This window comes from Eumetopias jubatus, unplaced genomic scaffold (assembly GCF_037043125.1).
Source record: "Eumetopias jubatus isolate StellerSeaLion01/CBP00866 unplaced genomic scaffold, mEumJub1_p1.0 scaffold_2, whole genome shotgun sequence".
In the NCBI taxonomy this organism is placed as follows: domain Eukaryota; kingdom Metazoa; phylum Chordata; class Mammalia; order Carnivora; family Otariidae; genus Eumetopias; species Eumetopias jubatus.
Window position 1 is genome coordinate 102,592,916 of NW_028274808.1, and position 16,196 is coordinate 102,609,111.

The 16,196-nt window shown below is 37.7% G+C and overlaps 1 protein-coding gene across 1 annotated transcript in view; it reads left to right on the forward strand.

Annotated features, from left to right (window-relative positions):
- Positions 1–296: 296 nt before the first annotated feature.
- TNIP3 (TNFAIP3 interacting protein 3) overlaps positions 297–16,196 on the forward strand; it is an 87,420-nt gene continuing 71,520 nt past the window's right edge. The window contains exon 1 of the mRNA XM_028102292.2: positions 297–343. Within this exon, the coding sequence (XP_027958093.2) occupies positions 312–343 (32 nt within the window). The 5' untranslated portion in view covers positions 297–311. The remainder of the gene's footprint in view (positions 344–16,196) is intronic.

A 16,196-nucleotide genomic window follows, 5' to 3' on the forward strand; every position in this document is an offset into this window, starting at 1 on the left:
TGAGACTCTTCTATAACTGAAAGACTGAGTCTTTATGTTTATACCCAGTGTTTTACCTTCAGTTGAAACTAGGCAGAAGCGACTTTGTGGTCTGTTTTCTCATAACTGTCAGTGCTGAAAAACAACACATGAGAATGAAAACATGGCTTTTGATGAAACATGTATTTAACAGGTGGTTTTCTCCTCCAGTCACTGACATGGTTATCGTCCCTTGAGACCCATCCAAGCCTCATGTCCTTCATATTTTTTTCTTTTAGATTCCATATGGACGACACATAAACAAAAACAAGAAACACGAAGAGAAATTGGTAATGTTCACCAGTCAGCCAGAGGATTCTGAAAGGTAATAATGACACTTTATTTAGAGGATGCATGCCTCTAATAATGATGTTCTAACTCAAACACTTCTGCTGTCAGACAAAGATGATGAGCCTATTAAGAGTAGATGAGAACCTCTCTGGATCGAGCCATATAGAGTAGATAAGAGAAAGAGGGTGGATAACAGTGTGGACTATTTGAATATATTTTCTTCCATTGCTATCTCTGGGGCAAGAATTATGGTAGGTCATGGAGGTTTTTATTTGCTTTTTTTGGGGTATTTGGTAAATTTCCCTTGGCAAGTTTGGACCTTAAGATAATTTCTCTTGAATAGCAGATATTATCTCCTAGAAAACAACTCTATTTCATTAATAAGGTGAAGTGGTAGCGATATCTTCTCTCCTGAGTTATTAAATCCTTAGTTGAGTGATAGGGTGAGAAATTTACTAAGTCCTTTATCAAAAAAAAAAATCCCATCTTCAGTCACTTTCTACATTCTGTCAATGCTTTATGGCTTTTCTCAAGCATTCTATTCACTGACCCACATAGTTATTTCTTTGACTTTTTATTCGGCACCTTTTAGATGCAAGATATTTTGCTAGCTACTTGCAGAAGATGACTCAGATACAGACCCTATCCTCTCACTGCTTGCTGTTCAGAAGTAAAAAGCCAGACACATACCTCAGTATAATATACATTCAGCGTTTGCCTCATAAGTAAGGCACATATACACTGCTCTGAGAAATCAGAGGAAGCTGAGAATCCTAGTTGTGGCCATAAAGAGGTGCCAGAGGAAGGAGTTGTTTGTCCTCACTTCTGGCAAAAAGAAGATGGGAGAAAAGATGAAAAAGAGAAGGAAGGAATGTTCCAGGCTGAAGGCAAAATGTGTACAACTATGTCCTCATAGGAAAGTTGAGGACTTGTGTAGGGACCAGTAAGCAGCTCATTCTGGCTTCCACATCTGGCATGTAATACAAAACACATCTTGAGTGAGCGACTAAACAGCCAGCAACTTACTCTGTAGAGCAGTGTTTCTCTGTCTATCAAGACAAAATTTCTTTCAAGTAAAAGTTAACTTAAAGAAATAATAAGACTCAGGTGCATAAGTCGGTGTTTCTCAAACTAGTGTTCTTATAACCTGTAGGTTTGGAGACATATGTTCAGGGTTCTTGGTCTGTGAAAACCTATTCAAGAAAAGGGGTCCGTATGTACTTCCAGTATGAGAATCATGACTGCACATGAGGGGAGGGAATTTTGAGCAGGGGATTGACAATAGGCTAATCTGGCAACAGTGTTTAAAATTGGCAAGGAGGAGAATTAGAAGCTTGAATAAATATAGAAATGTCAATTTCTCCCATTCCTCTCAACCAGTATCTATAACAAGCATGTTAGTCTTTACTACAATAAGCATTGATCTATTTCATACAGAGTTTCATAAAATGTAAGCAAAATACAAAATTTATGTCACAGGAGTACTCTGGGAATTAACCTATTATATTGACAACCTCTAAGATACTATAGATATTACAGAAGCATAGAATACAACCTACAGTGTTGAACGATTTCTAAGAAAGATGATACCCTCTTCTCCTTTGGTAGCAGAGGTCCATGTTTGCCAAATTTTACCAGTTTAGAAGAGAAAGAAGAAGTACAGGTCTGTGATTCAACAGTCTTACACAATTCACAGTGCTCACCATAGCACATACCTTCCCCAATGTCTATCACCCAGCCACCCCATCCCTCCCACCCACCACCACTCCAGCAACTTGTGTAGGGAGTTTGTTTCCTGAGATTAAGAATTCCTCATATCAGTGAGATCACATGATACATGTCTTTCTCTGATTGACTTATTTCGCTCAGCATAATACCCTCCAGTTTCATCCACGTCGTTGCAAATGGCAAGATTTCATTCCTTTTGATGGCTGCATAATATTCCATTGTGTGTGTGTGTGTGTGTGTGTGTGTGTGTGTGTGTGTGTGTGTGTGTATACCACATCTTCTTTATCCATTCATCTGTCAATGGACATCTTGGCTCTTTCCACAGTTTGGCTATTGTGGGCATTGCTGCTATAAACATTGGGGTGCACGTACCCCTTCGGATCCCTACATTTGTATCTTTGGGGTACACACCCAGTAGTGCAATTGCTGGGTCATATGGTAGCTCTATTTTCAACTTTTTGAGGAAACTCCATACTGTTTTCGAGACAAATAATACATTATATGTTAAAAAAGAAGAAGATAGTAGGAAGGGAAAAATGAAGGGGGGGAAGTTGGAGGGGGAGACGAACCATGAGAGACTATGGACTCTGAGAAACAAATGGAGGGTTCTAGAGGGGAGGGGGGTGGGGGGATGGGTTAGCCTGGTGATGGGTATTAAAGAGGGCACGTTCTGCATGGAGCACTGGGTGTTATACGCAAACAATGAATCATGGAACACTGCATCAAAAACTAATGATGTAATGTATGGTGATTAAGATAACATAATAAAATTTTTTTAAAAAGTAAAAAAAAAATAAAAGAGAAAGAAGAAAAGTGAAGAAAGGAAAGAAGGAAGGAGGGAAGGAGGGAAAAGAGAAAGAAAAGAAGGCAGTCAAATCCACGGTTTCTGTGTTTTGAAGATTTGTATATCCTTAGCTTTTCTGCAGTGTATCCACTCCGAAGAGGTAGGGATTAACCTCACCAGCACCCCCCCCCCCCCGGCCCACACACCACTGTCTTCATGTGGAGAATTATAAGGACTCCGCGGGGTCCTGGGTCTTACTCTGTTTTTTCCTCCTGCAATGCACAGTAATGTTGTGATTCTCTCCATTTACTAATGATGAAAATTACACAGAACTTAGTAGTTACCGTATTTTTTTTCTACAGTAGTAAAACATGTATATTTCTGAGAGAAAGAGAGAGAGGTAGGTCTTTAACCGTAATTTGAAATGCTCCAGAGATAGTTTTCAGGTTAACTTTTTAAGGTGTCTGTGACTCAGGGTCCAGAAGAAGGGTGAAAGGATGAAGCAGGTACTGCAGGCTGTCTGTCTCAGGGGAGGTGAGAAAGAAAGAAGGAAAAAGGGAGATGAGAAGCAACGGGGCAGGGACAGAAGAGTGAGTGCTGAGTCATCTTTCCCTCTTGCTTTCCTGACAGGACTCCTTTCTAATTGAACCATTTTAGGTTCTGCAGGGGTAAAATTTGCCCTCTCTTGCAGTACTACCTAGTGATATTATGGATGTCATACCAAGCTTCTTTGCAAAGCAAAGAGTAGAGGAATCCCTCCCTGGGATTATCAAAGTCAATACAGTACTTTATAGTTTTTATATCCCTCTTTAGCAGGATCTCAAAGCCTCTTTGTTTTGAAGTACTCTTATAATGTTAGCTCCTCATCTTAATCTTTCTAAGGTAGGTGTTTCTCTGTCTTAACATTTATTTTAAGAAATGTGAGTATTTTTTAAACGAATTATCTGTTCAAAAAATTATAACCTAGCAAGGAAAACTACTATGATTCATTATAGCCTCAAGTAGAGGTAATCTCAGAAGGATAAAATGAATGTTAAATTCTCATGAAGTGCCTCTTTTACCTGGCATTAAACTTATTCATGATAGCACTCTTTCAAACTATGTAGTAAACACGACTGAATACAATCTCAGTCATTCATTGCTTTCTGAGAACAATGTACTGGTTTTAGACGCACTTAAGGAGCTCCTGTGTCTTTCTCCATATTCAGAGTACTCAAATGCCTTTATGCAAAACATTGGTGTACTTTAAGAAAATTAAGCAATAGTAGCTGGGTTTTTTGGTTGTTGGTTTTTTATTTTTTTTATTTTTCCATATGAATAGTATACCCCCCTCCAGATGCAGTATTTGGCAGCCAAACAGCTGCTGGCTATTAAATGTCCCTTAAAGCTCCATTTTTTTGCTCATAAAGGAAAGAGAAGTGCGGGGACGTTTATGGGGTGACAGGCAGATGTTTTTGCTGGAGCAAGGCTATGTATTTGGTAAGAGAAAGCTAGAGTGATCTCTTTTATGATATCATCAGCATTTTTTACAATTCTTTTGGCCTCTGTGTTTTTAACTTCCTTCTTACCTGACCCTAAATTAAACTATTTTGGAAAGGCAGAATAAAAGGCTAGCTTACATAGTTGCTGTCCACATTGCGGAGAAGTTAGTGGTACCATCTTTCTCAGACAGACATAAATTATTTTCTGTCCATTCAGATTGTTTCATCAGGTAAAAGAGAAATTGATTTTGAAGTGTTGAGTATTTTTAATGACTCAAAGAACATCGCAGATCATCATAATTTTTTCTCATAAATTTTACTAATTCTTAGTCATGCTTTAAGTAGTGTCAATATCAAAGTTCATGAAACAAATTTGTCAGTTTTTCATAAATTATAGATAGTCAAACTAGCAAACATTAAAGTCATATTGGATTTCTGGACAGTAGTCTAATTAAGTCTTTTCTCTTTCCAAAAGAAGAATGTGGCATCTCAAATATGTGTTTATGTATAACATAAAATAAAATTAATTTTTTATTGGAATGGTTAAATTCACAGAGGTTTAAGACGTGGGACTTTCTGAAACTTGTGTTTTCAGCCAGACTCTATAAAGCACATTTCAGAAAAGCCTCTTCCGTGTAAACCACACCCATGGGATAAACACAGACTTTTTGTTTTCTGAGGCCTCACTTACACAGAATGCCTAAACAGATACCTATATTTATCTTTTGTTCTGTCTGTTTTTAATATTTTATCCCTGCATAAACTCTTTGATTCAATGCAACAATCACTTGAAAAATTCCTACTGTGTGCTAAGAAGTGCTGGGGAAATGTTGGTGGAAAGAATACCAAATGAGAATTCCCCAAAGAATCTCCTTACCAGTTATCTGGGAAGGACAGGTTCTGCCTCTCCGCAGGAAATGTATGTATCCCGAGGCTGGCTGTGCCAGCTTTTATCTCAACAGAAATGTCTGAGATTAACTGTGGAGGGACAGAGCTTGCTGGGCAGGTCACAGACAACATGCAGTTAGCTGAATGAGTTATATATTAGTATTCTCTTTCTGCGTGCGCCAACTCTTAGAGTTGCCTTTTTTGCTGAAGGCTTCAGAATTTAAGCTGAAGGCATCTCCTCCAATGTGCTAATTAAATACACAGACCCTTCTAAGGCGGTACAGTCAGTTTTCATGGATCAAACTTGACACAGTTTGAGCCAAGGAACATGATGGAGGATACTGCCTTAGTAAATTCTGGTTTTCAGGGCAATTTGGAAATAACAAATTCACGACTCTCTTTGTGCTGTTTGGACAGGAAGTCATGTAAATATACTATGTGATGAAATCATGAAAAAAAAAATAAAGGAACTCGAATTTGGAAAATTCAGTTTGGTTTTTATCTTTCTCTTTTATTCCTTAATATAAACTGAAAATTTAAAGTTAATACCCTCCGCAAACTGGGTTTTTTCATCTCTGGCAAGCTTCTACTCTGAACACCCTCTATGTCTATTCCAACATAGGTTTTACTTTAGAGAGTAGACAGGTTATGTGCAGAATTTGTTTGATATAAATTTTTGTTCCCCACTTTTAGACATTTATATCATTTGCTAATTTTTATTTTGACATAGTACTCTAGCTGTCACTTTACATTTGGAATATACTGCTCTGTTAATATTGTAATTACTTACATCACACATCACCTCACTTTTCAAGGCAACTGAACTAGAGATTTATTTATCCGTTTCACATCTAGAAAATATTTCTAAGCAAGGGACATCTGCTTTCCAAACACAATTACTTCCATTGTTTTAACCATGTAAGTTCCATTATTCTCTTTATATTACCAGCTCAGTGTTTTCAGTTGTTGTAGAAAATACCAGCACATTAAAAAACAAAATAAAACTTATTTTTTTTTAAAGATTTATTTTATTTATTTGAAGGAGTGAGGGGCAGAGGGAGAGAGAGAGAATCCTTAAGCAGACTTCCTGCTGAGTGCGGAGCCCTACACGGGGCTTGATTCCAGGACCCTGAGATCATGACCTGAGCCGAAATCGAGATCCGGCTGCTTAACCAACTGAGTCACCCAGGCGCCCCAAAATAAAACTTACTTTAAGATTGAAACCATTTGGTTTCTTTGCCTTTTAAAAAAATTTTTCATTTTGCTCTTTACCATATCACACTTTTTATTAGAACACAAGCAAGAAAGGAAATATAAATAAATATTAGCAGGAAATTTAAAGTTTCACACCCTGTACTGTCATTATTAATACTTGAAATACTGGAATATGACATTGTTGGGGTGCTATTATTCATAATCAGACTTACCTTTGTTTACTAGTTTACACAGCTTGGAAAGTCTTTTCAATTTGTATCATAAATTTAGAGTGGGTTCCAAGCTACATGGAAAAGTAAGCTTTGGTGTGTGATTCTCTTCTAGTTGTTTCCATGTCTTATCTGCTGAATAGTTAGTCGCTTTTTATAGGGAAAGAGCTGATCACAGTGAGCAGTACATGGTAAGTGCCCTGAAAATGTTTACGGAATGAGGGGATACAGTAGAGATTAATTTAGCCTGGAAGGTTGCTCTACTCTTATGCTAAGAAGAACCATTTTCTGGTCATTACAAATTAACCTGCCACCATGCCATCTTCTCAGCCTCCTTGTCTTTCTCTTTCTCTTTCTTTTTGAAACAAGTTTTTGTTTTCTAATCACAACATTAAAACATTAGCTCTAAGTCGGTTCTTTCTGTGTGTGGCAACCCTCAGAGTTGCTGTATTTATGCAAAAGGCTTTCATGTTTCAAATACAGACAAAAAGAAAAAAAACAAAAGTCAGGTTTAGACCTACTAGCCCAGATAACTACTGCTAGAATTTTTCAGATGTCTCTCTGGCTCTCCTTTTTTTTTCTTTAAAAATAGGACCATAGCAAAAGGTTGTTTTTGAAACCTTTTTTTAGTAGGTGTATTATAAATATTTTCCCAAGTAAATATTCATCTTAAGAGCATCCAGTTACATAACTGTTTCAATATTTATTTAACTGATTCCCTGTTCAAACAGGGAACCAGCTGAATTAAGTTGAATTCAATCTTTTACTATTAGGAAAAATGCTACAACAAGCACACTTGTATTTAAAATTTTTGTGCACATTCACTTTTGTTTTCTTTGAGTAAGTTCCTTTTTTTTTTTTTTTTGAGAGAGAGAGAGAGGGAGGGGCAGAGGGAGAGAGAATCTCAAGCAGACTTCCTGCTGAGCGTGGAGCCCTATGTGGGGCTTGATCTCAAGGAGCCTGAAATATGATCTGAGCGGAAGAAATCAAGAGTCTGATGCTTAATGGACTGAGCCACCCAGGCGCCCCTTTGGGTCAATTCCTAAAAGTGGATTGTTGAGTGAAAGTTTAGAAAACTTTAAGACTTTGGTATGTACTTCACAACGCTCTCAAGAAAAATAACACCAGTTTATCTTCCCTGCAGGAATAGAGTGATTTCTTCTGCAGTATTTTTATTGCTCCAAATATTATTCACTGTTGAAGCAAATACTTCACTCTGGTCAAAATTTCTACCCTAAGAATGTTATCCCTTACTTGAGTTAAAAGTTGCTCTGCTACTTGTGTTGGTTGGCTTTCTTAGACGTCCTTCTCACTAAATGAGATAACCTACCTATGATATTTTCTCTGCAGTCAATCCCATCAGATACTGTTTTTTCTAACACCCTCACTTCTTGAACTCTGTTCAGTTCTCCAATCTGGATTATTATTCTTTGGCCTATAGTGCAGCTTTTTTCCCTAGAATTTTCTTTACACCTCAGAACTTCTGATCATTGGTTCTTTTCTGGCCGTCCAGTTTTCCTAGTGAGGATTTTTCAAAATGTGTAGTCTTGGGATACATAACTGGTTAATAGGTATTTAGAGCAAAAGTGAGGGAAGAGATCTCAGACTACTACAGTAGACTTTGTAGATTTTCACGCAACCTCTCACCCCCACCCCCTGTGTCCTCCTCTGTGCCTTTGGTCCCTGAATCCAGAGGCTCTTGGTTTTATCTTCCCAAAAGAATCAGCCTCTGGCCACACAAGGGGTGTTAAAGATAGTTGCCAGGCTGCACATGTCCTCGTGGGAGGAGACCTCAGGGATTCAAATGCTCCAAAATCAGACACCAAATCAATTCCCTTGTTTTCAACTTTTTCTTCACTCCTTTCAAGAGCTCAGAGACTCTTTGGGGCAAATCGTCCTCATTTCTTGGTGGCGTTCTCTCTTTAAAAAAATGGGTTTTAACTTCCTGTGTCCCAGTAATTTCGATTGCAACTTCTGCTTTTTTTCTTCTAGAAATTGATTGAGAAAAATCTCATCTACTAGTATCTCCTCTCCCAATTCTCTTTGTCCTTGTGGGTTAATGATAGTTTAAAGAATTAATTTGTTGGGATTTTAACAGAACTTCAAGAAAAAGAAAAGAGTTAAGTTGATATGTACAATCTACCTTATTTTTTAAAAGATTTTATTTATTTATTTGAGAGAGAGAGAGCATGAGCAGGGGGAGGGGCAGAAGGAGAAACAGACCCCACTGAGCATGGAGCCCCAGACAGGGCACCATCCCAGGACCCTGAGAACATGACCTGAGCCGAAATCAAGAGCCGGATGCTTAACCAAATGAGCTACCCAGGCACCCCTGTACTATCTACCCTATTGATATAATGCTTATCTGATTGTTACTTAAATAGAGTATGTTCAAGATCAATTTTAAGAATTATTTTATAGGGACACCTGGATGGCTGAGTCAGTTAAGCGTCCAACACTTGTTTTGGCTCAGGTCATGATCTCAGGGTCTGGAGTTCGAGCCCTACGTTGGGCTCTGGGCTCTGGGCTCATTGTGGAGTGGGCTTGAGATTCTTTCCTCCTCCCCTTCCCTCCCCCTCTGCACTTCCCCCTGCTCATGCTCTCTGTCTCAAAAAAAAAAAAAAATTAAAAAAATTTTATAAGTGAACCAGTGTTTAGATACTATCTGATTCTAACATTTTCAAATTAGTGGCCAGAGATAGGTGAACTATCAAGTGTATTTATTTCCAATTAATTTCACAGCGTATTAATTTGTCTCATTTAATGCTTTGACTCTGAATTTAACCTCACTGATCTCAAACCCATCATTCTTGTTGCCTTCATTTGTCTGCTATGTCTTAGCCCAGTCCTTTACTTCTAGCTTCTCTGAATCACTTGGTTTTTGAGTGTCTTTTCTTCAGCAAAGATTTGTCTTATGTTGTAAGCCACATTGAAAATCCTGTTTATTAACTAGCCAAGTTAATCCCGTCTACATTTGTTGATATGACCAGTATGTTTGTTCTCAATTCTGTCTTACTACTTGATGTCAATATTAATATTAGATTTACTTTGTTTCTTCCTCTTCTTAATCTGTCTACTTTGCTTATTTTGGATACTTATTTTTGCATTTAGGAAAGTTTGTATTTTTATTTTAGTAGTTGACTAACTCTATGCTAATAACTCTTAAAATTCCCTTTATCTTTTTTTTCTTAGACTTCTATGATTTGTTAGACTTAAATGATATTATTTGACTCCTATTTATAACCTATGCAGCAATCAATGAACTTATTCTAACTTCTACTTTTTTCCTTCTCCAGTTTTTTTTAAAGATTTTATTTATTTATTTGACAGAGAGAGACACAGCGAGAGAGGGAACACAAGCAGGGGGAGTGGGAGAGGGAGAAGCAGGCTTCCCGCTGAGCAGGGAGCCCGACGTGGGGCTCGATCCCAGGACCCTGGGATCATGACCCAAGCCGAAGGCAGACGCTCAACCGACTGAGCCACCCAGGCGCCCCATCCTTCTCCAGTTTTTTTAAGTTATATTTACTTTGTCAGAACATACACAATTTACATAAGACTTTTTCATACTTGTTCTCACCTTTGTTTTAGTCCTGGATATATTCTTAGATCTACTATTTTAATACTCATCAACAGTCTATTTGCCAAAATTTCCTTTAGTTTTGATACGTATAAAACATTTTATATATACATGTAAAACTGGATACAAAATTCTTTACTCATACTTCCCTGAGTAAAAAAAGAAAAAAACAGGCTTTTTTTTTTCATGTTTTTATATGTTTCAGTCAAGAAACCTTGTAAGTTTCTTGGTATTTTTTCCCCAATCATATATATTTTTTTCTGATTCTTTAAAATAAACAGTTTTGCTAGACTCTCTCTTGTAATTTCCAAGGTATATGGTGGGCACTTTCAACAATAAGTTTGGTTTTTTTTTTAAAGATTTTATTTATTTATTCGAGAGAGAGAATGAGAGAGAGAGAGTACATGAGAGGGGGGAAGGTCAGAGGGAGAAGCAGACTCCCTGCTGAGCAGGGAGCCCGCTTGTGGGACTCAATCCCGGCACTCCAGGATCATGACCTGAGCCGAAGGCAGTCGCCCAACTAACTGAGCCACCCAGGAGCCCTCAACAATAAGTTTAAGGTTTTATTTTTCTTTGGTTATAGTTTTAATAGTAGCTCTACTCCATTGTTTTATTTTTCTTATTGAGGAAAATTCAATGTATGTAGGATCTTTTTTGCTGTTCTATATCTAGTACTTTTTTCTGATCCTTTCATTTTAGTTTTGTTCCTTTACTCAAAATCTCTTATTAGACTTCCAGTCACATCTATTCTCCCTTGGATACTTGCAATTTGGGCTTCATGGGTAAGATGGTTTTTATTTTTTTCTTCAATTTCTTTCTTGAATTTGATCATATCTCATTTTAAATTGTGCTTTTGTCCACTTCTGTCCTGAGTGTTCTGAATTTATGATTTAAGGTCCTCTTTTGTATCTAAAAATACTCATTTAGAGATGTTTAACACTTGTTGGAGTATGTGTTTTATTGCAGTTTTCCTGTTTCCTGTTTGTTTTTTTAAAGAATATTTCCATCAGCCAAAATCTTTTTATTCTCATTTTCTATTTTCTTCTTTCAGTTTTTAATGGGTGCTGCCCATCATTCTACAATTATTTTCATGAACTGGGGATAGGAGGTGTTTCTATGTAGATATGATGAGTGTGTATTATTAGGTTTCTTAGTTCAAGAGAACCCTCTTCTGTTGATAAAGATAAATGCTTTTTCTTTGGTAGTTGATATATTCGAGGTTGATGTATATTCTGATATTATTTCCATAGGGTTCAATTCCACAGCTTCCTTGCTTATATCTTTTCACCACCAAATCCCACAGGACACTCCTTCCTTCCAGGTCTCACCCTCCCCTCCTCACTTGTGCCTTCCCAAGGTTGCCACTGTTAAGAGATCCTGGGCATCCAGACTCCAGAATGGTGAAGAATATATTTCTCCTGTTTAAGCAACCCAATCTGCAATTTTGGAAGCTGTTATGTTATGTTATGGAAGCCCGAGCAGCTTTAGACACTTATTTATGATGCGAGTGCATGGTATAGATTTTATTTGCCATTCTTGTTGATCTGTAAGGATTTGGGAGCATGTGTGGAGCAATTTGGATTAGCAGCTGCTAATATCTAATAGGCGTCTAGAAGTTCAGGCAATTTTATTCCTTAGAGAACCCCACAAGAACTTTTAGTATCAACCATATGATTACCAAACCTAGTTCAATTTAATACTATTAGAAATGTTCTAGGGTACAAAGAATTATTTCATCTCTATATAGTGGTAATCTTGGTTTAATTATTATATGATGCAATTTATTAGAAGATGGTGAAACCCCTTTTCATCAATGTCTCAGGGTCACTCACACCTATCCTTTTGTGCAAACCTGAGAGCGGTTCTTATTTACTGACAAGTAAAGGGCATCCACTATTTCAATGATACCACTTAAAAACAGTATTGTGGTTAAGAATGTGGTTTCTTGAGTCAGACTGCCTGAGTTCAAATCACACTTTTTAAGTAAATTACTTAATCTCTCTAAAATCTTCATTTTCTCATCTTCCCAATGGGGATAATCATAGTTGTGAGGATTAAATAAGATAATACATATAGAGCTTCTGACACATAGTAAGCACTCCATCACCATGTAGATATATTTAAAACAACCAACTAGCAACCAAATTAGGCTATGGTATGAAAAATAGTTTGCTTACAAATATTTTCAAATTTCAGTAATTTTCTTAGAAGCAGTAATATAAGATTAGGTATAGTTATATGTATTACCAGAAAATGTATCACTGGCTTATTTCTTAAAATAACAGATATGTTATAAGAAACATCTAGGACAGTCCTTGGCCCATAGTAAACTTTAATAAATATTTGTTGAGTGAGTAAATAACAATCACAGGGCACCTGGGTGGCTCAGTCGTTAAGCGTCTGCCTTCAGCTCAGGTCATGATCCCAGGGTCCTGGGATCGAGCCCCACGTCGGGCTCCCTGCTCCGCGGGAAGCCTGCTTCTCCCTCTCCCTCTCCCCCTGCTTGTGTTCCCTCTCTTGCTGTCTTTCTCTCTGTCAAATAAATAAATAAAATCTTAAAAAAAAAATAACAATCACATAACAAAATGATGTAACTGATATTTATCTCACCCCATTTGGGATCAAAGAATAGAGGATCTTGATTCTTTTGCAGTTATTTTATGGAGCCTCAGAGGTACAAATAAATATGTGTGAGATTTGCCATAATTTTATTGATCTGAATTTACAAGGCTAATCTGGAGACTTGTTATTTCCTCTGGGTTCACTAATCTTTCTATCTATAAAGATATTTGGGTTAATATAAACATCACTTATACTCATTGTGACATCTTTCTTTCTGACAGCAAATGAGTTGCACACAAAATTCTCCAACACCAACTGGATATTGGACAATTCAATTCAATTCTGACACTAGCTCCCTAGAATTAGCACAGATGCTGCAAGTTAATGGTTTAGTCCTACAAGACTGACCCCACTTTGAACTCCAGGTACAAGCCCCAGGGGCCACCTATGCTTCTGACTGACCAGCTATAAATTTGGAGGCTCTATAATTCCCTCTTCAGGTTCAATGATTCATTAGAATGGCTCACAGAACTCAAGTATTTTAATTACATTTACCAGTTTATTATAAAGCATACAACTCAGGAACGGCCAAAAGGAAGGGACATATAGGTGAGGTACAGGGTGGTAGGGGAGGTGGTGCTGAGCTTCCTTGCCCTCTGGCACACCCACCCAAGCGCTCTAGGAGTCCCACCCTGAGTCACCTCATTAGCATAAACTTAGGTGTGGTCAGAAGGAGCTCTCTGTGATTAACAAGTCACTCTTATCACTTAGGAAATTCCAAGGGTGTTAGGAGGTCGGCTAAGAACAAGGGACAAAGACAAAGTATTTATTTTTAAATCAAGATTTTATTTATTTATTTGAGAGAGAAAGAGAGAGAGCACAAACAGGGGGAGGGGCAGAGGCAGAGGGAGAAGCAGACTCCCCGCTGAGCAGGGAGCCTGATGAAGGGGTCCCTCCTAGGACCCTAGGATCATGACCTGAGCCAAAGGCAGACACTTAACCTACTGAGCCACCCAGACTCCCCAACACCAACTATATTTTTTATTATACCACACCCAGTTTTTTGCTCTGCTCCTGTGTTGTCTGCAAATCTGCATGTCTGTCCAAATCTGCATGTTTGTTTTTTCTCTTGTTTTCATTGACTAGTATCTTAACTCAGTGTTGGAACCGTTAAATAAAACACTTAAAAATCACCTGCCTTATGAAATAGTGTAGAGAGGAAGATTTAAAGAAATATAGCACCTACATAGAATTAGTTGCTTAAGTCATGGACATTTGACTATCACAAATCATGTATTGATGTTCCCTGGTTTCTACCAAACTTGAATAGATTTAACCTTAATTAAGTTTTCTGAGACTTGTTAATTGCTCTTTGTGATTTTAGAAGTTTCTGCTTTATAATCATCAGAATCTAATGTCTTCTTTATATTCTAGATTAAAATACATCATTGACCATTGTTTTTTATTCATCTTGTGCTTGTTTTTCTTTGTACTTTTGAACATTCAGGGTCATTTTTTCAATTGCCAGTAGTTAACAGTGCTAAAAAAGAGCAAAAAAAAACCAAAAAAAACCAAAAACAAAAACAAAAAAAACCTAGACCACATACACAAGATAGTCTCACTAATATGACCCTCCATGACTGTTCTTTTCCAACAAGATTTTCCTCTACTTGACCACCTTGTTTTGTTCTTAGCTCTTTGCCCTTTGGAGTCAATACTTAAACCTATTTCTATTGAGTCAAAAAGCCAAGAGGCAACCCCATAAATACAAAATTAGATAGTTCTGTACCCTCAGGGGCTTAGTACAAGAAAAAACCTAGAATAGGTCCAAGCCTAATGTTTCAACACCTTTAAATAAATTTGCATTTAAAAGATCAAAACACTAAGTACTGTGTCTCTGATAAAATGCCTCTGACAATAATGAAAAATTTATAGATTATCTTTAAAGAAACAAGTAGATCATGATTACATTTAACTTACCTGTAAATCAGGCAATAACCACAGCTCCCTTATTGTGTTAAGGAGGGAATTAAATTTGGTCAAGTCTTATTAATCTGCTTACTCAACATATTTACAGAAATGTCTTTGTAGAGATGTCTAAAAGACATCTGAAATAAGAGGCTCAAAAAAAAACTCCTTCTCTAAGTAGCCCAAATTTGCTCCTCCCTCAGTCTTCTGTGTCTCAATAAAGGGCGACTCCATTTTTTTCAGTTGCTTATTCTCTTTCTGTTTCCCCCACCTCCTTTCCAGTCCTACTGGTTAATTTCAAATTACACCCAGAATCCAACCTTTTCTCTACACTTCCCCACTACCCCGCTACCCCACTGTCCAAACCACTAGCTCTTCTACCTGGATCACTGTAATTATTTTCTGAGTAGGTTTGTACCTTTTCCCTTACCTCCCTAAACCCAGCAACCAAGGGATCTTTCCAAAATATATCACATCATTTCACCCCTTTGCTCAAAACCCCCATCTCCTCAGAATAAAAGCCAAGATTCTTTTCTTTAATTGGAGAAGACTTGACACACAATGTCACATTAGTTTCAGGTGTACAACATAGAGATTTGACAACTCTGTACATTGTTATGCTCACCATAAAAAAAGCCAAGATTTTTTTAATGCTCACCACACAAGCCTCCTTGAGTTGACTCCCTTTTATGTCTAGTATTATGAGCTACAGCCCCCTTCCCAGCTCCCTCTACTCCAGTCATACCTTCCTCCTTGCTATTTGTTGGACACAGGAGGCGAGCCCTAGTCTTAGAATCTTGGCACTGGCTACACTAACAGGGAATACTGTTTCCCCAGTAAGTTACACGGCTCACTGCTACATCTCCTGCAAGGCTTGCTCAAATGTGGCCTTCCCCAGGAGACTTACCTTTGATCACCGGTATAAAAGTGCAATTCTTACCTCCCCAAGCCAGCACCCAGAGTCCTAATCTCACTTATCTTGCTCTGTGTTTTTTCTATAACCCCTATACTTGTGAAAATGCCCACTAAACAAGGAACTGCTGCAGATGGGAAAGGAAAAAGACACCAATAAGGGAAAGTCAGTCAAGAACCAGAACTGGCAATTATAGAATAGAACAAGCAAATAAATAATAACCATATTGAAATATGATCAACATCATTGGTAATTAGGAAAATACAAATTAAAATAACACTGGGATACCCATTTCGGCAAAGATATTAATACATGTAGAGCTGACTTTAGTTATAGGAAAAATAAGAAGTCTTACACATAGATGATAGAAATGAAAATTGCTATAACCAATTTGGAAAGTAACCTGGAAGCATTATTAAAGTTTGAACATTCAGGGATTAAGCATCTGCCTTCAACTCAGGTCATGATCTCAGGGTCCTGGGATCAAGCCCCACATCAAGCTCCCTGCTCAGTGGGGAGTCTTCTTCTCCCTCTCTCTCTGACCTCCCCCCCCCCCGCTTGT